The 22,697-nt window shown below is 42.2% G+C and overlaps 1 protein-coding gene across 2 annotated transcripts; it reads left to right on the plus strand.

Moving 5' to 3' along the window:
• Positions 1-945: 945 nt before the first annotated feature.
• LOC111231823 (calcium/calmodulin-dependent protein kinase type IV-like) lies at positions 946-22,435 on the plus strand. Of its 2 annotated transcripts, XM_022759065.1 has the most exons (11): positions 946-1,731; positions 4,224-4,302; positions 4,830-4,892; positions 12,159-12,241; positions 12,700-12,772; positions 16,049-16,139; positions 17,338-17,412; positions 17,635-17,710; positions 20,185-20,311; positions 20,907-21,059; positions 21,386-22,435. In XM_022759065.1, the coding sequence occupies exons 1-11, from the start codon at positions 1,625-1,627 to the stop codon at positions 21,893-21,895; spliced, it is 1,437 nt and encodes a 478-aa protein (XP_022614786.1). In that variant the 5' UTR covers positions 946-1,624; the 3' UTR covers positions 21,896-22,435. The 2 variants fall into 2 exon arrangements, with proteins under 2 accessions (XP_022614786.1, XP_022614788.1); XM_022759067.1 differs by lacking the exon at positions 20,907-21,059.
• Positions 22,436-22,697: the final 262 nt, after the last annotated feature.

Below are 22,697 nucleotides of genomic sequence, written 5' to 3' on the forward strand. Positions count from 1 at the left end.
AGGTGCTGTGGCTTTTAACGAAGAGGAGTATTTTAATGAATATGTGATTTTAAAAAAGAACTTTACATTAAAACCAACTTGATGTTTGAACATTTTATTTCAGGCTTTCAGGATCTTGAACAGCTATAAAATACAATTTACTATATTGACATAGCCCCCAGTACTGTCTTACCCTTACAAATAGGCTATATATGTTTATGTAAGTTTTCTTATGTTGTACATAAATACATATCCATCCTAAAGCCTGTCAATATATATTGATATCATATACAGTAGTGTCCAAAGGTCTGAGACACTCCCAGAATGTGAAGATAGACATGTTTAAAATTAATGTGAAATTAATAAGAGAAACATGTTTAAGCATACAGAAATGTAATATATTGTTTTAATAAATTTCATATATAAACTAAATATATAAATCAAATATATATTATTAACATAGGCTATATAGTTGTAACATTTTAAATAGCCATAGCCTATAAAATATATATTCATCATATAGCCTACTTATTTTTAATATATGTAGCTTAGATATAGGCTATACATTTTACTATGGGTTTTTTTTATATATATGTTATAAACCTATATCTTTATATATAATATATCTCCTTATAAGTGACAAGAGAGAAATACTTGATTAGACTGAAGCCTGTGAGTAAAACCATTAACACCTGACCGCCTCAGAAACAACGGGCCGTTACTGACGTGATCCCCGGGCAGGGCTCGTGTGACGGTGTTGCGGGTTTGATTCCCGCTGGATCAGAGCCTCCGGATGTCACGCTAATGTACATTTATGTATTTAGGTTATTTCTGTATTTAGGTTGCTGACAGAGGCTTCGGTGATTGACAGGCTGGCCGTCCAATGGGAGCGCGGCTTGGCTCCCTTGCAGCGCTGTGATTAGTCGGCGCGGGAGCAGAGGGGCGGTGCTGTAAGATTACAGCAGCAGCTCTCTCTCCGCATATCCAGCGGACATCTGGAGCAGCCCTGCCCGGGAATCAAACCTCCGAGAACCAAGCGACATCCCTCACAAAGCCATCAACCAGCCTGTTTCCCGGTGAAAACACAGCCGGGCTGCGCTGTAGTTGCTGCGACTCTCCGGTCTGGATCTCCACCGGGAAGCTGCCCTGCTCCGGAGGCGTCTGACGGTCCGTTTCTACCGGTAAAAACACGGAGATACGACGAAAACCCGGGAGGAGGGTGATGGACTGAACTGATCCGATCTGAGAGGGTTTAGGCCTGATGGAAGCTGCGACACATCTGGACCTAGTGCGTCTGGATCAGTCCAGGATCCGTGTCTCTGGGATTGAACAGATTTTTTCTTGTGTAGTTTTTCTGTTTTGATCATTTTCTCTGATAAACGGTCCTGAGTCTGAGGAGCAGGCGGATCCTCCTCCTGCTGGTCTGGATTAAAGCCCATCAGGATCATGAATCATCCCCCTCTGCTGCTCTAATCTGGGTTTTACCGAGCTGGATTTAAATCGGAGATCCGATCTGGATTACTCTCCTCCTGGTTCTGGTCGGGTCACATCTGACCCGGTCTGAACCGGTCCTGGTGCTGGTGTGATATTGGACTCGGTTCCGGTTCTCTCTGGACCTGGTTTGCGGGAGAGCTCTGCTGTCATCATGCCGACGTCCCGGCCTGGTTCGGAGCCGGTGGAGTTCTGGGTGGAGGGGTCGAGGCGGGACGGGACGGTGGAGGAGTTCTACACCCTGAGCTCCGAACTGGGCAGGTCTGGACCACATCATTAGGGGGCACTGGGGGAAACTAATGAGTTCACATGTACCCCTCTTTGGGCCAAAGTTGCCCAGTGGGAGTCCATGCGATACTCCTCAGGTCCAGGGTTATCTTTGTCTAACAAACACAGTGAGTGAGACTGTGTGGTGGTGAAGGTGGACTTGGACCACACCTTCGGGACTGTCTCTGTTTATTACCATAAACAGACACTAAACTTCAGTGATGTCGGGCCGTGTGCAAAAAGAATAAATCATAAACAAGTCTGAAATAAAAGAGACAAACACTCAGTTCAATTAAATCACATCAAAATAACCGAAAATCTCGTGACTCTAAACCCTTTATTCATCATTACTAAACAGCTACAAGCTGCATTTTCAAGTGTTTATTAATGTTCAGTATTTGTTCTAACTTCTCTTATGAAGACATATATTATATTATTCACTATATTGAATAATACATTGATTATGTGTTTATAGGGAAGCCTCAACTGATTAGTTAGTTAATACAGTCTATTAGTGACCAGTTATTAAGTCTTATAGTGATTATTCTGATCAATAAACCAGTTATTACATCTTTATACTGACAAGTGTGGTTGGGTGTGGACAGAAGTGTCCTTTGTTGCACCCAGGAGGGATGTCACAGTGTCCTGGAGTGTCCTGTGAGAGCCACTCTTCAGTTCAGCATGTCCATCAGTAACTGAATATGTGATGCTCTATGTGAATGTGTGGGAGCTGTGATTGCTCACTGAAGGACAACAGCAGGTAAATGGTATGTGAGGGCTGTTTAAGTTAAAGCTGTTAAAAGTTAAAAGTTTTACTTAAAAGTGTTTAAAGATTTAAATTAATGTGTAAATTCCATGAAAGGCCGTCAGTGCTGTCCAACAAAGACTGTCCGACTCTAGCTGTGTCTCATTTCAGGTGCCACATCCTTTGAAGGCGGAAGCTGAAGAATTCGAAGGCTGTCGTTTTGAAGGCTCCTTCGTTTCTCAGGCAACCATGAATCAGTCTTCAAAAAGACAATATGGTGTCTGACCGGATCATTTTGGTTCGGTCATAGCGGTTTCAGCAGTTTTCGGGGGCCACGCCTTCGTAGACCGTGTCCTTAGAAGGGTGCAGCCACTGAATTCAGACACAACGTCTTTAAAGAGAAACTAACTGTTGCAGCACAACTGAACATATGTTTTACAAATGCAGAAAACATATCTTTCTTAAATGTAGATGTTTGTTTTATTAACAATACGTAGCATAGAAATAGGTTGGAAGTTTGCAGTTTAGTATGAGAACTGTCCACGTTAGCATAACGTTTCATAATGTGTTTCTGTGAAGCATGATCGTTTGAATATAAAATTAGAATCAAGTTTGAGGTCAGATATGTCAATCATGTGATTTCTTTGAGTCTAAACAGGTCTGATATCAGCAAGCTTACATTAACTTTGGTTTGTTGGTGTTTATAGTAACAACTAGTCTCTTTAACTAGACGACGTGTAAAACTTAATAAACAGTTTCTACTTAATAACCTTTGCTTTTGTTACTTGAAATACGCTGAAACAGAAGTAACATTTTGAATTTTAGGTATAAATGAGTATTTTTACACTCTGTTGTTCCTACTTTTATTAAATTAAAGGATGAGAGCTCGTCTTCCTCTCCTGCCTGTCACTTCCTCCTCTTGGTTTGTTTGAACTAAAAGACGACGGCGTCTCTGTTTTCCCTCTGCACCAAATGAACTGAACTACAGTTGAGAAGGTTGTGAATGTTGTTTGTTTGTGTGTTTACAGTACATGTGGCTGTGTAAAGTGTGTAAGAACCCTGTGTGTGTGTGTGTTGTTTTCTGTTATTTCAGTAAACAATAAACAACAACAATAACAACAGCTCAGTAGAAACAGTAAAATGATGTCAGTGGTTAAATCAGAAATGTGTGAGCCACCAGCCCTGTTACCAGGTGACCTGTTACCATGGAGACCAGTTAGTACTGAGGGTGTTGCTTTTTCAGATGGATCTGTTTCCTCCATCTGTCCCAGCAGAAAGCAGATCCCCCCAACACACACACAAGCACACACACACACACACACACACACACACACACACACACACACACACACACACACACACACACACACACAGAGTGTCTTATTTTAGTGTGTTTTGTGTCCACTGTTCTTTGTGTTAAAATGACTCAGGTGTGAGTGTTGTCATTTTTGTTATTAGTACAAATCACTTTAACACCAAGAAGTCCTCCAGACTAAACAGTGTACAGGTGGTTTGTCCCAATGCTCTGATCCCACCTGTAGGAGATACGCAAAAGATCAACTGTTCAAAATCCTGTTGGTTGTGAACCAACCAAAAGTATCCACTTGCCCTGTTGTGGACACAAACTTTTTACAAGGCTATATTCCATATTGTCTAAAATATGACAAATGTGTGGTCTTACATGTCAGGGTTAGCAGTAGTTCAGGTTTAACACTAGCTGTTGTTTTGTGTTTTCTTACAGAGGAGCGACATCCATCGTGTATCGCTGTGAAGAGAAACAGACTCAGAAACCCTACGCTGTCAAAGTCCTCAAGAAAACGGTCAGTGACCTGCCATTAGAGAGAAAACTGAGGTCAGAGGGTGAATAGTTGCCTACTGTTTCCAGTCTTTAGCTGTGTCTCAGTTCAAGGGCTGCATCCTTCAAAGGCTGCATTTGAAGACAGCGGAGCAACTAGGCTGTCCCATTTCAAAGGCTCCTTCAAATGCAGCTGAGAAATGTATCCTTCTTTTCCTGCGCAACTAAGGCTCCAACAGGTGGATCCTTCTTGGCCCAACCTATCACAAAATTCATTGCACAGTGGTGATGAAAATAATATAGCAGTAAACAACACTGACAAAGAGCCTGAGGATTACAAAACTGGTGACGCAAAGTGAAAATACTCTGTTGGCCAGACGGTCTCATTTGAGTTTGGCCTTTGCAGTCTACAATGGCAAAGAAGGCCACACCTTCATAAACCGCGTCCTCCGAAAGATGCGACCTCTGAATTGGGACACAGATTTTGGTCTAAACTATCTCAAACACTTCAGTTGTTTGTTCTGCCGTCTGATGTTGTTTCTTCCCTTTTAGATCGACAAGAAAATCGTTCGTACTGAAATTGGTGTGCTGCTGCGTCTTTCCCACCCAAACATCGTAAGTATCCACGTTTTCTCACGACATTGAAAATTATGAAATAAATGTTTCTGAACAGACATTTCCTGAAAAACCTCTTTTCTGTTGTATTTAAGCTGTATAGAAACATAAGGGTTGACAGGGTTGTCTACATTACAGTATCCAAACTTGCTGAGCTCTTGCTTTGTGTTTGAAAACAGGAAACTCAGGACTCTCCTGGATAATATACTCAAAATATAGGTGTATGTCCTGACCCCCAGTTTGAATTATTGCAGTTGTTTCTGACAAATCATGTTTGATCCTCCAAATGCTACAATACCCATGATCCTCAGCTGCCGTTGCCATGGAGAAGAATCCAGTCAGAGGTGTGAATCAGAGTGGCAGTGTAATGAGATGTATACAAGGAAGCAAAACCAAGGACTGAAATGCAGACCGACAGAAACAGTTTGGTGACTTAAATTGTAAAAATCAATAGACAAAGGCCAGGTGCAAAAAAGGTGCAGGTGCTGGTTTGGGTACAGGATCAGGTTCAGATAGAAGTGGGCAAGTGGCAGCATGATGATCTGGCACCTAAGGGCGGTATACAGAAAGCTGGGAATGTCTGAGGGTCTGACAGAAAAAGATCTTTGCAGGGAGACTTCCATGTTGTAGGCGGCAAGCTAACAAAAACAAGCCTACCCAAAGCCAGGCAGTCGGATGGAGAGGAAATGGATGGAATGTGGAGAGAAGAGCTACGAATAAAGTCTTTCGATAGTCTGCAAAGGACTTCACATGACACTATTCACAACTTGGAATACTTTTTTGAAAATCCCTTTTGAGTCTTTTGATTGGTGGAGTCTGACGGAATAGACAGACAATCTGACTCCACAACTGCTTCAAAGGTAGGTTGTTGCCACCATTTTGCTCATCTTACTGATGCTGGTGAATCTGAATTAATTATACTTTTGTGCTCATGGTCACTGCAGAATGAACTGTTTTATTTATTTATTTATTTTATTTGCACACTTAACTAATTATGTGTAGCTTGTCAATATTGACAAAAATTTAAGCAATTACACCTTTGAGACTGTTACAATGCAACTTTGCAAAAACTTTGTATGATTGTTGATTGATCACCAGCAACTAGGTGGGCTCTGAGAGTTATTCACCTTATATAAAATTACAAATTAAGTTATAAAAAATAATAGCACTTTCCTCCCTCACAGACAGTAATAAAACAATAACAATAATAATATACGGCTTTGCCTCAGACTTGAGGTTTGCACAACAGCTGGTCACCAGCAGCAACACAATAATAATAATAATGATTATAATAACTTTAATAATAATGCCTTTCAAGGTACCCAAGGCCACTTTACAGGTAAAGAAACACAAAGTTAAAAAAAACAAATAAATGAAAACAAGACAACACAGGGTTAACTAAAGGGTGTGTCTGGGTACTTTCTACTTTGTGTCTCCAACTGGTGAATGAATGAGAAACACTGGAGAGAAATAATAAGAAAAGCACAACAAAAATTGAAATTTGCATATTTTTTATTTTAGTTGATTTTTTTTTTCTTGTTAATATGAAAATTTGTGGGAGGAAACTGGAGCACCCAGAGAAAACCCAAGCAAGCACGTGGAGAAGATGTCATCTCCACACAGAGAGAAGGCAGCTGATCAGTAGACAATCACAGCCTTCTTGCTGCAAGGCCACAGTGTTAACCACTGAGCCACCGTGCAGTAGTAATATAGTGCAGTAGATAAGCGTGTATATGGAAGGTTATTGTGCATTTCATGACTAAAGCAAGAAACTGTCTCCACTGCTTCTAGAAACCATGGAGTTTATTTTCAGATGTGGATGCATTCCAGATGTGATCTCTGGGACAGGGCAGAGCCCCCTGGAGTAATGAGTATGGTCCAGACCAAAGTAGCATGCTAGCTTCTGATCAGAATGTTTGCTAATGTGCTAGCTAGTCGTGTAATTCCATAGAACACACAGCAGAAGTTGTCAGTATTTTTAACAAGCTATAGCTACCTTAACACCTGCAAATAAGCATCTTCATGCAATTTTGGCAAAGATATATGTGATTATAATGGAGAAAATTATGCAAAAACTGGAAAAAAGCAATGCTGAGGTCAGTGACTCAAGGTCACCAGAGGTCAGATACAAATTGCTTTCACATCTGAAATAAACCCTTGGGGTATGTAGATTATATGCTGAAACTTTCATGCTTTAGTCAGAAAATGCACAATTGTTTTGCCTAACTGCCCCACTAATGTCTGTGAAGACTCTCAGTCATCCAGGTCATGGTCATCCCAGAAGGGTTGGATTGAAGGCAACTGGACTCTGTTGTAGGTAATTGAGGACGTTTCACCTCTCATCCAAGAGGCTTCTTCAAACCTCTTACACGAGAGGTGAAATATCTTCAAGAACCTCAAGAAAGTCCGGTTGCCTTCATAGAGCACAAAGGCAGAAACACAATCACCCGGATGACTGAGAATCTTCACAGACATGAACTATTGCCAAAACATTACTACTATTTACCCCCAATTTGATGGTTTGGCATCGTGGAGCAATTTCTTCCAGCCTGTATGTTTTTTGGTCTTTTTTGTCTCCCAGGAACAACCAGGCTGTTGGTCATCATCAGAAAGGTTTTTCCTCTCTGAGTTGGACATGGCAGTGCGCTTCGGGCGAGCCCCTTTCTCATAGTCTGAGATCTTTTGTTCCAGCTCCTGCACTTTGAGGGAAAGGACTTCCTCCCTTTCAGAGGCCCTCAGCTTCTGCTGGGCATTGGAATCCTCTACCTGCCTAATCTTAATGTTGAGGGCCCGGATTCTCTTAAACTGCTCTTCTTTGATGGTCTCCTTCTGAGCTTTTTCTTCCTTTACCTTTTCTAACAAATCTTTTGTTCTTAAACTTTTTCCTTCGCAGATCAGATTCAGTTCTGCCAACTGTTCAAGGTAGGACTTCTTTTCCTTCTCCCAGGCTTGGAGTTTACCATCCTGGTCACGCTCTTTTTGGAGCATCTTTTGAAGGTCCTCCATTTCTTTGGCAGTGGCCTGCTCCCTCTCAGTAGCCTTCAGCTGCAGCTGCTTACACAAGTCCATTTCTTGTTGCAGCTTGATATTAAGGTCCTCAATTACATTTTGCAGGGCTTTCTTTTCTGACTTTTCTTTCCTGTATTTTTCAATCATACACCCAAAGCTCTTTTTAAGCTGATTTAGGTCATTGCCTAAAACTTTGGACTGCCTGTCCAAAGCTTCAAGTGTATCCCGATTCTGCAAAACATCTGTTTGGAGCTTCTTTACCGAGTCACATGTTTCTTGTTTAAGGACCTTTTCCCCCTCAGAGTTCTCAAGCTCCTCTTGGCCACAGACCTCAGTTTCTTCTTGTGACGAGGTTTGGGGCTCCTCAGTCTTATTCTCTTGATGAATAACAATGACTTCCTCAGAGTTCTCAAGCTCCTCCTGGCCACAAACCTCCATTTCTTCTTGTGCCAATGTTTTGGGCTTCTCAATCTTATCCTCTTGATGTATAACAATGACTTCCTTGGAATTCTTGACCTCCTCCTCGCCACAGACCTCAGTTTCTTCTTGTGCCAATGTTTCGGGCTCCTCAATCTTATCCTCATGATGAATAACAGTGACTTCCTCAGAGTTCTCAAGCTCCGCCTGGCCACAAACCTCAGTTTCTTCTTGTGCCAGTGTTTCAGGCTTCTCAATCATATCCTCTTGATGCATAACAGTGACTTCCTCTGAGTTCTCGACCTCCTCCTGGCCACAAACCTCAGTTTCTTCTTGTGCCAATATTTCTGGCTCCTCAATTTTATCCTCTTGATGAATAACAGGGACTTCCTCAGTGTTCTCAGCCTCGTCATTTTCGGTCAAGTCTTTGAGGGTCAAGTTATTGTCTCTGCAGCTCATTTCAAGTTGCTCTATTTGAGTAATAAAGGCACTGTTCTCCTTCTCCAAGACATTAAGTTTCGGCATGAATGAAGCTGCACATTGGTTCTGCTCCATCTGGAGCTGCTCTCTGAGGTCACAGAGCAGCTGCAAGGCTTCGAGTTCAGACACAAATGAAGTTGCACACTCGTTCCGTTCCCTCTGGAGATGCTCTTTGAGGTTACTGATTTCTTTGCTGAGGACCTTTATCCACTCAGAATCCCTTCGCTCCCTCTCGGTACGCAAGTCTTTCTCTTCATCAAGCTGAAATTTAAGACGTTCATTTTCTGCACAAAGGGCATTCTCCCTCTCAGTAATGGAGTTCTTGAGCTCTTCTTGGGCACAGACTTCATTGTGTGTTGGGGTTGATGTTTCTTGAAATATCGCAGGGACTTTCTCTCCAAACTCAGGCTTGTCTTTAACGGACAAAGGTGTGAGGGTAAAGCGAATCTCTTTCCATCTCATTTTAAGTTGTTCTATCTGAGTAAGCATGGCCTCGTTCTCCCCTAGCAAGGCTTCAAATTCAGACTCAATAGAAGCTGAACACTCGTTCCGTTCCCTCAGGAGCTGCTCTTTCAGGGTATTGATTTCTGTGCAGAGGTCCTTTTTCTGCTCAGAGCCCCTTACCTGCCTTTCGGTAAGTGGATCTTTTTTTTCATCAAGCTGCAATTTAAGTTGTTCACTTTCTGCATGAAGGGTATTCTCCCCTTCAGAAGTGGAGTTTTTGAGCTCCTCAGGGGCCCAGACTTCATTTTGTGCTGGTGTCGATGTTTCTTGAAATATTGCAGTGACTTTCTCTGCGATCTCAGGCTTGTCTTTAACGGAAAAATCTATGAGGGTAAAGCAAATCTCATTGAAGTTCATTTTAAGTTGTTCTACCTGAGTAATCAAGGCATTGCTCTCCCACAGCAAGGCTTCGAGTGCAGACTCAAATGAAGCTGCAGAGTCATTCTGTTGCCTCTGGAGCTGCTCTTCAAAGGTACTGGTTTCTGTGCGGAGGCCCTTTTTCTGCTCAGTTTCACTTAGCTTCCTTTCAGTTCGTAGATCTTCTTCATTAAACCGCAGTTTAAGTTGTTCACTTTGTGCATGAAGGGCCTTCTCCCCCTCAGTAGTGGAGTTCTTCAGCTCCTCTTGGGCACTGACTTCATTTTGTGTTTGAGTTGATGTTTCTTGAAATATCACAGTGACTTTCTCTGTGATCTCAGACTTGTCCTTGAAGGACATGTCTGTAAGGGTAAAGCTATTCTCTTTGCACCTCATTTGTTCTATCTGAGTGATCAAGGCCTTGTTCTCCCTCTGCAAGGCTTCCAGTTTAGGCACAAAAGAAGCTGCACACTCGCTTTGTTCCATCTGGAGCTTCTCTTTGAGGGTACTAATTTCTTTATGGAGGTCCTTTTTCTGCTCAGAGTCCCTTAGCATTCTCTCGGCATGTAGCTTTTTTTCTGTATCAAGCTGCAAGTTAAGTTGTTCCATCTCTTTTTGCAAATCATCCCTTTGCTTCCGAATGGACTCTTTCTCTTCCCTCTCAGCCTTGCACTCATCAGTGATATCACTGGCAGTGGAATTAGTCATTTTAAGGCTATCAACCTCTTTCAATAAACCGTCTCTTTCCCTCTCGAGGGCTTTGATTTTAATCAAATTCTGGTTGGTTATTGTTTCTTTGACACTCTCCATCTCCGCTCGAAGGGCCTTCTCTCTCTCTGTGGCCCTTAGCTGCTCCCTGACTCGCAAGTCTTTTTCATTTTGGAGTAGATGGGAGAGTTGATTAATTCTTTCCTCCATGTCGCACTTATCTGCCATCTTTCCAAAGAGGAAGAGTTCTTTCTGTAACTGTACTTGTCTTTTAGAGTGGTGGTCTCACTTTGGCTTTTGTATTGAAAAATGTTTCCAAATGTGCTGAAAGATGGTTTATGTGTGCTTCTGTAAATCAGACAGGGAGGTGACGGTGATGTCATCACCTAGAATGTCTTTGATCTTGTAAATCATTTCCTGTCCATTGTTGTGTCATCATTAGAACAGGGAATGGAATGTTTGGAATTGATTTTTGTTTTGTTTCAAAAAACCTTTACTAAACAACACACGATTCAAATTACACACTAACACACATGCATGCACGTCTGCACACACAGAAGCATATGATGATGTCATTGCCTGAAAATGTCTTTGATCTCTAAAGTCATTTCCTGTCCTTTGTTACATCATCATTAGAACAGGTAATGGAATGTTTGGACTTTTGTTTCAAAACACACACACACACACACACACACACACACACACACGCATACACACACACAAACACACACACATTGTGTGACCACTGACCTATTCTGTTGCATTTATCACAGAGAAGCTGCTTGTGATCTGTTCCTGCCCCCAGTGTCAGCTGTATCATATTGTTGAAATGCATTTTAGCCAGTAACCAGGACTAAAATAATTAGGATGAGAAGTTTAAATCTACTTTACAGTTGTCATAACAACCACAATAATAATTATAAGAAAATGTAAACAACAGCCTCCCAGGCAATTGTCTATATTGAACAGCTGTATTGTATGTAGATAGAGCTGCTGTTAAACTGTATAGTTTTACACACAGAGGCTGTTGTTTAGCCCCCATTGACAAAATTGATTATAACCTTCATGGAGGCAGAATTTATTACAGGACTGTTTTATTAGAATGTAACTTGCAGACTGTTTTTTGGACTGTTCAACTGTATAAATAACTCCACTGGAGGATGAACACTCTTCTTCATAAACATATTCCCTCATGTGATGATGATGATGATGATGATGATGATGATGATGGTGGTGGTGGTGGTGGTGGTGGTGGTGGAGAGTGCTGTCTAACATCAAAATCTCCCATAATTCAATTGGACTGAGATCAGGAGACTGTGAAAGTCTCATCATATCATACTTCAGTGACCCTGTGACCTGTGGGTGGGACACTTACCTTTATCATTAAATACTGATAGTGTTAATGTGATTATTTCTGCTTAAATGATAAAACACATTGTCAGTCTGTTTCTCTCTGGTGTCCTCAGTGTCCTGGATCAGCTGAATGTGGGACAGGATGACAATGAATGGGGACATTAGAGACGTTTTTATACCTGCTGCAGGAAACTTATTTGTGTCAGACCAGATCTATATTTCAAGTTTGTTCAGTGATGCAGGAGCAGTGGGTTCAGACTTCACTGTGAGAATCTGAACTGAAGAGCAGTCTGTTAATAAACCTCAGGTTCTTCTGACTGTAGAACTAGTTCTCCATCAGTTCACTGTGTTGTTACCTCCACCTACACTGACCCAGGATCAACTGGTCTGTACACTCAGCTGTAACAACCACCTTCTTCTTCTTCTGTGGTGCTTCAGATCCAGCTGAAGGAGATCTTTGAGACAGACACTGACATCGCTCTGGTATTGGAGCTGGTGACCGGAGGAGAGCTGTTCGACAGGTACACACACACACACACACACACACACACACACACACACACATTCACACACTCAGAGAAAATCCGGCTCTGTGATTGGTTGTCAGGTGTGTGTTCAGATCACAAAAGTAGAATTTATAGATGAGATCGTACAGGTAAGTGTAAATGTATCATACAGGTGATACTGTCAGTACAGTAATGGCTCAAACTGTCACAGTCTACTCCCCTCATCACCTGACTGCCCCGCCCATCCACACACCTGTTCCCACCTCTCATCAGCCCGGCAGTCACCTGAGCTCTCCCCACCTGCACCTCAGTCCCTCATCAGCCTCACTCTGCTTAAATCAGTTCACCTTCTTTGTTCCTTGTCTGCTTCCTGTGTGTAGTTACCTGTCGTCTCTACCTGTAAGTCTGATGTACATGTACAGGTGTACATATATAGGTGTCATATGATGTTTGAACCATGTGTTGTTTTCCAGGATCGTGGAGAGAGGTTACTACAGTGAGAGAGACGCCGCTCATGTCATCAAACAGATCCTGGAGGCTGTGGCGGTAAGACTGCTGCATTCACTGTCTGCTCTCTGTGTCAGGAAAATACAGCTCTTATTTATTTATTTGTTTATTAGTTTGTGAAATACAATTATTCTAAAAGTAAACACAACTTCTTGCAGCTAAGAGCGTCTACAGAGCAAATTAAGTTTGCTTGATGAGGCTCTGTTGTGTTTGTGTTTATAGGATTTCACAGTTGTATTCAGTAATGTTGTAAATCAGGTTTAATGAGAGAAAAGCTTGTGTCCTTATTTCACTGTGAGGAGGAGGATGATTCGACAGTGCAGTGATGCATCCGCCTCATTTCATCTTTATTAAATGTATGAATTAAGATAAATACATGTTGATAAAACCATGTGACTCTCAGACCTCCACTGGTAAAGGACAGAGTGGAGTCTCTGTTCAGCAGGTGTTTTATTGTCAGGACACTGAGCTGCAGGAAGCAGGACTCTATCTGAGACACAGACCAGGAGCACAGACAGACTGGTTGGTCAGAGGTTCAGACAGTGGTTTACATGATGAAGACCAGCACAGTCTCCAGACCAATCACAGCAACTGAGCTCATTACGTCACCTCTCCCTGCAGCCTCAGTGCTGCAGGAAAAACAGATTTTAGGTTGTTATCATTTAGGCTTGTTTTTGTACCATTAGAATGATTTATTCAAGGGGGTGGGTTGACTGAATGAAAACAGATACAGGCTAAAATAAGCGAGCTGTAGCCCAAAGTGTAACCATTAAACCATTATACTGGAGCCAGGCTAACAGTTTCCCCCTGCTTCTAGTCTTTGTGCTAAGCTAGGCTAAACAGAGATGAAACTGAAACATGTTACAGAAAGAAAATTGATTTCACCAACCTGTGGTTGCAGGTGTTGCTGGCAGCCGCGTTGTTGCTCACGGTAGCAGCAGGTCTCTTATCTAACAGCAGCTTCCATCCTGCTGCTGAACAGATTAAAACCAGAGAGGATTAATGAACACACACACACACACATACACACACACACACACACTGACCACCACAAGTGACCTACATTTAACTCACAGAAAAACATACGTGTGTGTGTGTGTGTGTGTGTGTGTGTGTGTGTGTGTGTGTGTGTGTGTGTGTGTGTGTGTGAGAATTTGCGAGAATTTGCAGCACAGTAACATCCTGCAGACCCTGAATACATCAACATCATTTTACAACTGAGTTTCTCATCATGTGGCTCTGGACCGTGAGATGGACGAGTTTTAAATGACTGCCAGTCTCATTATACTGAATGTACCATGTGGTCTTGATCGTATAGGTAATATCACCTGTAGGCCTTTATGTTGTCGCTGTCCTCTGAAAACCACGTATTTACCCTTCAGCTCATCTCAAAGATTCAAAGTCTCTTCAAATAAAACTGGATGTGGACTTTGTCATTATTTGATTTCCATCTTTTATTTGTTTAACAACAAAACAGAAACTAAATTAAGATGCAAATGTTCCTTCAGTGTCTTTAGGTAACATTGAGTTGAATTGAACCAATAACAGAAGAGAAGCTGCTTCATTCTGTGATGAGAAATCAAAGTGTTGATTGTCTGAAGATATCTGTCTACAAAATAATAACAACAGTAACAGAGCTGCAATGATTAGTCGATTGTTTCAGTCATTTTCCAAATAAAGTTGCCAAACAACCCTGGTAGTGAAATGAGGATTTTAAATGTGGGTCAAATAAAATATGTAAAGACGTTAAAACATACATTTTTCACTATTATCTGATATTGTACTGACTAAATGATGATGAAAGTAATTAATGTGAACATGAAAGATTAATTGAGAGTCTGGGTGGGCGGAGCTTGGGGCGTGACTGAAGGTAGAGATTGTGTCTTTGTGACATCACAAAGTGATGACGGCTGGTTTTAAGGCTCAGTTTCTGAATACAGGCTGTGTGCATTTCTCTGTGGACTGAGGCTTTGATACTTTCACAGTATTAATATAGAACCTAGACCTGCTTTATGATCAAACAACACATGGACATCTACCTTTAGACTGTATGGAGCTTTAAAGAGTCTCATTGAAGATTAAAAATGTCTTCAGAAGTTTGCTAGATGAATTGACTGAAGCTGAATGTTGATGATAGTTCTGCTCAGTCTAAAAAACAGTTTTGGTCGATGATAAGAAATAGCTGCACCTCCACACTGAGTGTTCAGGTGCTAACTCACCTGTAAAGATGCCAAAGAGAGTGAGATCTGTCTGTTCTTGTTTTAGTTAAAAGGGACTGAGCTGTGTTTTACTCACATGAAAGTTTCGCGTGCTCACCAAAAGGTTTCTGGTGCAACCACATACACAATGAAAACTTTGCATACACACCAAAACCATGCATATACACACTGCACATTTACACACCCCACCATCGCATCCTTGGATCACCAGGCCTCATGACCGGTCTTATAATACATCCATGGTAACACTGAAACAACTTCCGGGCGCACTGAAAAACACGCGCACAGCGCTCTGTGCCAGCGCAATGAGCGCATGTGCATCCAGAAGTCAGTACATTAACACTCACAAGCAGCCTATATCACGCTGTGTTAAGATTGTGGGGTGTGTAAATGCGTGGTGTGTATGTGCATGTTTTTGGTGTGTATGTGAAGTTTTCATTGTGTATGTGGTTAATTTAATGTGCACACTTTCACGTGTATATGCACACTTTCACACTTTTGATGCGTATGTGCACACTTTTCACGTGCGCATGCGAAAGTTTCTGGTGCGCACCAGAACCCAAAGATTTTTTCCCCCGTGTCCCTTCAGGGGCTTCGTAGTGTTTTGCTCATTGATTTTTTTTGTTTTTTTAGTGAACAGATTTGTGCAGAGGAGACGAGGGCGTGAATCAATGTGTTTGCAGCAGTGAGGAAACAGTGTGTTCTGACTGTCGGTAGAGAATGTCTCTAGTTTTAGTTTGTCCGTCTCTTGTCTCTCAGTGTTTGACAGAGACTCAGTGTCCTGCTGCAGCTGATCTGAGGCAAGTGAGTGTGCAGAGAGCAGCAGGGGATGCTGGGAGCTACGGGAAGACGCCATCTGTCCATTCACTTTCATTCTGTGCTTCAGTCTGTCCTGCCGAATCCTCCTCACAGATCCCCACCACCCCCCAACCCCCACCTCAGACACCTTCACCTTACCTGACAGTTGAGGGTTCACATTGTATTGTGTGCCTGGGGGGGGGGGGCACTGTGGAGTTCAGCAGCTTTCAAACTGTGTTTCTCTAACATTTTGAGGTGTGTGTGTGTGTGCGTGCGGGCGCGTGTGTGTGTGTTTCAGTATCTCCATGAGAACGGTGTTGTGCATCGTGACCTGAAACCAGAGAACCTGTTGTACGCCGACCTGTCGCTGGATGCTCCGCTGAAGATCGGTAACAAAGCTTTATTGTGTCTGAATCTGAAACTTAATTGATTCTCAGGATGCAGACAAACAGCAGCCGACACAGCTGCATGATGGAGGCAGATTGTGATGAACCACCTCTTTCACTCCAATCTATTCAAACTTTATTTCAGACTCTGGCTCCAGAGCAACTAGATTAATTAAACTCATGGTTTTATATTATGACTCAATGATGGTTCTGATGGGGGGGGTCCATCTTGGAAGTTGCATCTCGGACCTGGATCCAGATGTGTGACTTGTTGCTGATCCTATTGTTCATCTGCGTTCTCGTTATTCATGAGGATCACTGGAAAACACAGAGGCAGCAGCAGATCTCAGATCAGCTATAAACGATCAATGTTAACTCTCCTCCGTGTGTCTGCAGGTGTCGTCTCTATTCAGACAAAGATTGCGAGTGAACAGACGTCTCACTCTGCCAATGCATGTGCATGTGTTTTTGCCGTTCAACAGACAAAAATTATCAGCGGATCATCTCACACCAGTGTAGGAATCTCCCAGTCAAACCTGGTTTCAGATCAGGTTTGGATGTTATCACCTTCCTGGTTCAGGAGCTTCAGGATGTGGAGTCAGTAGCTGCTGAGCTCATTCATAAAACTAATAAGATTCAATAATGGATTCAGAGGGATTCAGATTCAAGAAGTGGATTTGATGCTGGATTTGAATTGAATTGGTAAAGTGCACACCTCATTGTTGGTTACTATCAGTCATGGGGAGATTTTACCCAGCACTAAGAGCAAATGAGTCTCCTGCAGCTTTACAGAAAATCAGAGGATTTTCTTTTCTCAAGTCAGTGCATTATGCTTCTGTAGCATGATGCTGTTAACTGTGGTGTCAGAGGTAGTGAAGACCCGCACAGTCACAGAGCCGGACTCTCGGCCCAGTGCTGGTCCAGTTTTTGGAACAGCCTCTCAGAGTGTTGGTGGTTCTCCAGCTCACAGCTACAGATGGAACAAGCTCATGTTCAGCCTCCACCAACACTCTGCACTCTGATTCTCCACCACCTCCACCTGCCACTGCTTCACCCCCTCATTTCGCCCAGAATAGAATCAGGAAACAGCAGAACCATGTCAATAAAAAAAAACAAAACATATTTTAATCTGAAGTCAAACAACATAAAATGTTTTTCTTTTAATTCAGTTCTAATGATGAAATATTCTCTGTTCTTACAGCCGACTTTGGTCTGTCCAAAATCATCGATGACCAGGTGACCATGAAGACCGTCTGTGGTACTCCAGGGTACTGTGGTACGTTCATAGACGTTTATCAGTTTATTGTCAGTTTTTTAGTGGTGTAGTATCTGTAGTATATGTGTGTATAGTATGTGTAGAGTGATGTCTTTAATGAGCTGTGTTGCTGTGATATCCGGCAGCAGGCAGTGATGCGTTCAGTGCAGCCTCTGCTCTGTGGGATTTCTCAGTTAGAGCGTCTGTCAGCCACCTGGCAGCTAACAGCTCCTCTGTCTGCAGCTCCAGAGATCCTGCGGGGAAATGCCTACGGCCCCGAGGTGGACATGTGGTCGGTGGGCGTCATCCTCTACATCCTGTGAGTGCATTAACACCTTGCTGCCAGTCCACACACACACATACACACGAACACACACACACACACACACACACACACACACACACACTGAACTGAGTCAGTATTGACTCATTCCTGTCATTATGGACTCTGGTGGTTGAATGGTTTCATGCTTGTCCATCTGTCTCCTGACAGTGAAGTGGTGACATAACATCAAACGCTGCTCCCTGTTGATCTGTTTCCTCAGACATTAACGTGAACATGGTCATGTGACTTCAGATGGGTTTGTTTAATGTCTTCACCAGCGCACTGCTGCATGATTCCTCACTCACTGTACTCAGATGAATTATGATAAACTGTGATTGTCATATTTTTAGATTTAGATTAGATAGATATTTTTAGAAGTAATTTAATTTGAGTGAGTTACTCACTAATTAGCAGAGGTGGAAAGTAACTCATTTACAAAAGTACTGTACTCAGGTACAGTTTAAGGTACTTGCTGAATATTTAGTCTCTAGTCAGTGAAATATTGTGATTTTTACTTTTCTGATTTTTTTTCTTACAGTTACTTTAACATTTTACTTTTAACATTATATAAACTGTATATGTGTATGTATGTATATATACATGTATGTGTATATATATATATATAAATGTGTATGTATATATACATACATAAGTATATATATGTATGTATATGTATAAACACATATACAGTATGTATATCTTTTTTTTTTTTTTTTTTTTACACTTTCCATGAAATGATCTCAACTGTATTCAATTCAGTTCAATGCGTTTATTGTCATTGCTCAGTGTACAGTGAAATTTAGTCTCTCCAGTGGTACATACAGTAAGATAATCACAGACAAGTAGACACACTACAGTCTGTATAAATAAAACAAATAAATAGTATAAAAACTGAAGTATATACTCCAGTATGAAACAACTTAAATTGACTTTAATAATAATCTTCATGATGAGGGGATGGGGATAATGGGGTTTGGTTTTAATGGATTTTTCTTGATGTTCATGTAATAACTATTATCATTTTCCTTTGTTCTGTTGTTTTTCTTTGTTGAATGCTTGTGTTGGGAGCTTGTTTTGTGTTTGTGATGTATGTTATATTGTGTTTTGTATTTCCTTATTTATACAATAAATAATTGATCACACACTGTAAAAAGCTTAATCTCTCCAGGTTTAAAACTCTTACTTTATTAAAACAAGTGAAATAATAATTAATTTCAACCTTCTTGTAACAGAAGTCAGCTGCTTTCTTTGTTATTTCTATAAAGTTCTTGAAGCAAATTACATTATATTGAAATGTCTGTTTTAAGACAAAGAAGTATTTCAGGACTCTATGTAGCGTGGTGCAGAGTGAAGCTGCCCTCCACTACACATTTAATTTGAAAAGTCTTTTATTTTGTCCTGTAAAGAGCAAACATATGTATTTTACCATCACCGTTCACCACACACACACAGTAATTTCACACTCAAGTGTGTGTTCTCGTTCTCTGAACGTGTTTGACATTCGAACACAGAAAAATGATGAACATCTACACTAACATCCAAACAATAAATCACGTCCGTTGTATTGCTATTCCAGACCATTTTCATCATGTACATTCAATATCAACTTGTTTTTCAAATACACAGTCAGCCAATCATGTCTACCAAACATTGTCAAATTAATCAAATCAACCATGTATCTATTTTAAGTTATTTATGTATTTATTTATGAACTAGACACGAGCAGTCCGGGCTCTTTAGACCGGCTCCTAGTTCTACTCTCCATCCTCTGACTCGCTTGAGGTAACTAAGCAACCAGTCCTAACAACCGGCAAGCCGTTTTCGGTACATTACTTTCGCTGACCAAGTAACGTTCATAAACAATACCACATATAACGCAACCGGGACCATAAACTACGACACAACATATTCACCCCTCACTTACACAATTCTAACTCTCCCTTCTTACCTGTAAAGAGCAAACATATGTCTTTTACCATCACCGTTCGCCACACACACACAGTAATTTCACACTCAAGTGTGTATTCTCGTTCTCTGAACGTGTTCACGCGAGACTTCCCTTGTCCCTGAACACACAGTGTAGCGAACGCGCTCGACCTGCTGGTCGGAGTTAGATACATACTGCTAGATGACACTACATTTTTCAAACAATAAACCAACCTTTCCTTATCATAAAACACAGACGATTTTAACCACATTCTGAACATGAGCTGTACTAAATGGAAATTATGTTAAACATGTAAATAATAATAATAATAATGTAGGTATATCAACCCACTGATGGCTCTGTATGCCACACCTACAACAAATTAATAATTGATTATTAAGATGTAGATCGTTTGCAGTTTGAAACATGGTCATCACATGAAGAGTGTTGCCAGACTCTCTGACAGGTGTTCTGTAGAACAGGTACTATACCTTTCCGGTACGTACATGTTCACACTGATCTGGCCTGCCTCCTATTTCAGACTCTGTGGGTTCGAGCCCTTCTTTGACCCACGGGGGGATCAGTACATGTACAGCAGGATCCTCAACTGCGACTATGAGTTTGTGTCTCCGTGGTGGGACGAGGTTTCCCTCAACGCCAAGGACCTGGTGAGTTCTGCTGTGGCCACACAAAAACACACATTGTGTTTCACTTCATCCATCAATATGTATTTTAGTCAATCAATATATAAATACATGTTATGACTCACAGACCTGCTGCCTCCGTCCTGCACACGTGAAAATTTGTCTTACAAATTGTTTTTAATGCATCAAATGTTCAGTTCAAAGAGATCTCAAAGTAAAATGTTCAGAAGTGTCAGGTCATTGTTAGTGTCACTGACAGCTTTTGGTGGTCTGAATAAATGAGTTGGACTTGGTCGGGACTTTAGACTTGACTTTACCTGATATTTAAAAAAACACTTTAAAACATGTCAGACATGAGTTAGATTTGTCTGAAGTGGACTGAGAGGACTTGAACTTGTTTCCATATAGACTTTAGACTTGACTTGATCATGTTTTTGAATTATTTGTTTGAGAATGACTTGAGATTTGATGTGGACTTGTATCAAGAGACATGGATGTGTTTTAGAAGAGACTTTGAGACTTGGACCTGTGTCATGTTATGTAGATTTGTTTTGAAGGACTTGAGACTTAACCAAGGCTGGTGTATGACTTGGGCTTGGACGTGTCTGTGTGTCTGCAGGTCAGTAAGCTGATTGTCCTTGACCCTCACAAGCGCCTCAGTGTGCGGGAGGCCCTGCAGCACCCCTGGGTGCTGGGTAAAGCCGCTCGCTTCTCTCACATGGACACCACCCAGAGGAAACTGCAGGAGTTCAATGCTCGACGTAAACTCAAGGTGAAGAAGGCGTTTATCTGCAAAGACAGCTGAGGCCTCAAAGACTTAATACAACAGCAACATGAGAGGAGCAGCTACTGTTCACTCAGTTTATGTTCAAACTCCACAGAGTCACAAGGTGGTGAATTAGCTTTAGCTGAGGCTAGCTGTGTAGCTGCTAGCAGTTTGTATCCAATCTACAAACCCAAACTCCCATTTTTCTTTGGTGTAATAATTTAAAACAGATGTGGTTCAGACTCTGGTCTCAGGTCTGACCTGGTCTGTAGTCTGTATGTTCACCTGTAGCTTCATGAGTGTGTGTTGACGGTGAACGTGTGTGTTGACAGGCTGCCATGAAGGCGGTTGTTGCCACCAGTCGGATGCACGAGAGCTCGCGGCGTCGTACGGACAGCTGTGAGATTCCAGGCTCAGGGGCCTCCAGACAGAGCAGTATGCAGCAGGACCTGCCACCTGAACCCACAGGCCCTGCCCCCGCAGACAAAGAGGCCCCACCCCCGGATCAGCAGCTGCAGGACGAAGAATCAAAGCCCGCTGAGCAAAGTGCCCTCAGCCCCTCCCCCCCGCGCAGCCCTAAACCCCCCTGCTCTGACGTCACGCCCACAGGACCCGCCCCCACCAGACCGCCGCTGCGAGCTGACGGGCTGCGACAGGCATCCGTTGCCCCCAAAACCGCGCTGGTCCACCCCCGACTGCCGCAGAAAAGCTGCTCTGTCGTAGAGCCCACCTCCAGGATCGAGGCGACACCTGCATTGGCCACACCCCCGAGTCCCAACAGCCTCAGCAATGGCTTCACGCCAGCGGTGGAGCCGGCCAGTAAGACCGCCCACTGCCAGTGATCACCTGACAAAGAGCAGCTCCTCTGCCTCAGTCTCACACACTAAGGTCTAGCTTCATTTACTGGGACCAAACTAACAGCTACATTTCACCTGGTCACCTGACGTCAGATCAGCTGTTATCTCACATGCTAACATGCTAAATACTGCAGACTCACTGAGGTTTGGTTGGATGTTGTTGCAGCTGGACAGATGTTGAGCTGCAGGTCTTTCCTCTGGAAATTTCAGATACAAAGTATGTCCCAAATCAGATCTCATGAGATCTCATAAGGTCTCATCAGGTCACATCAGATCTCACCAGGTCTCATGAGATCTCATGAGGTCTCATCAGATCTCATCAGGTCTCATGAGGTCTCATAAGGTCTCATCAGATCTCATCAGGTCACATCAGATCTCATCAGGTCTCATGAGATCTCATAAGGTCTCATCAGATCTCATCAGGTCACATCAGATCTCACCAGGTCTCATCAGATCTCACCAGGTCTCATGAGATCTCATGAGGTTTCATCAGATCTCATGAAGTCTCATCAGATCTCATCAGGTCTCATCAGATCTCACCAGGTCTCATGAGATCTCATGAGGTTTCATCAGATCTCATGAAGTCTCATCAGATCTCATCAGGTCTCATCAGGTCTCATCAGGTCTGTTTACTGTGGTAAGAAAAACAGCACTCAGTCAACAACAGTCTTATATGTTTTTATGATTATTGATTATTTATGTCCAAAATCATAATATACAGTATCTCACTGCATTTTACAAGGTAAGGTCGACAGCTTACTTTATTATAGAGAGAAACCCAAGAGTT

The sequence above is a fragment of the Seriola dumerili genome, unplaced genomic scaffold (genome assembly GCF_002260705.1).
Source record: "Seriola dumerili isolate Sdu_G_001 unplaced genomic scaffold, Sdu_1.0 BDQW01000319.1, whole genome shotgun sequence".
NCBI classification, from domain to species: Eukaryota; Metazoa; Chordata; class Actinopteri; order Carangiformes; family Carangidae; genus Seriola; species Seriola dumerili.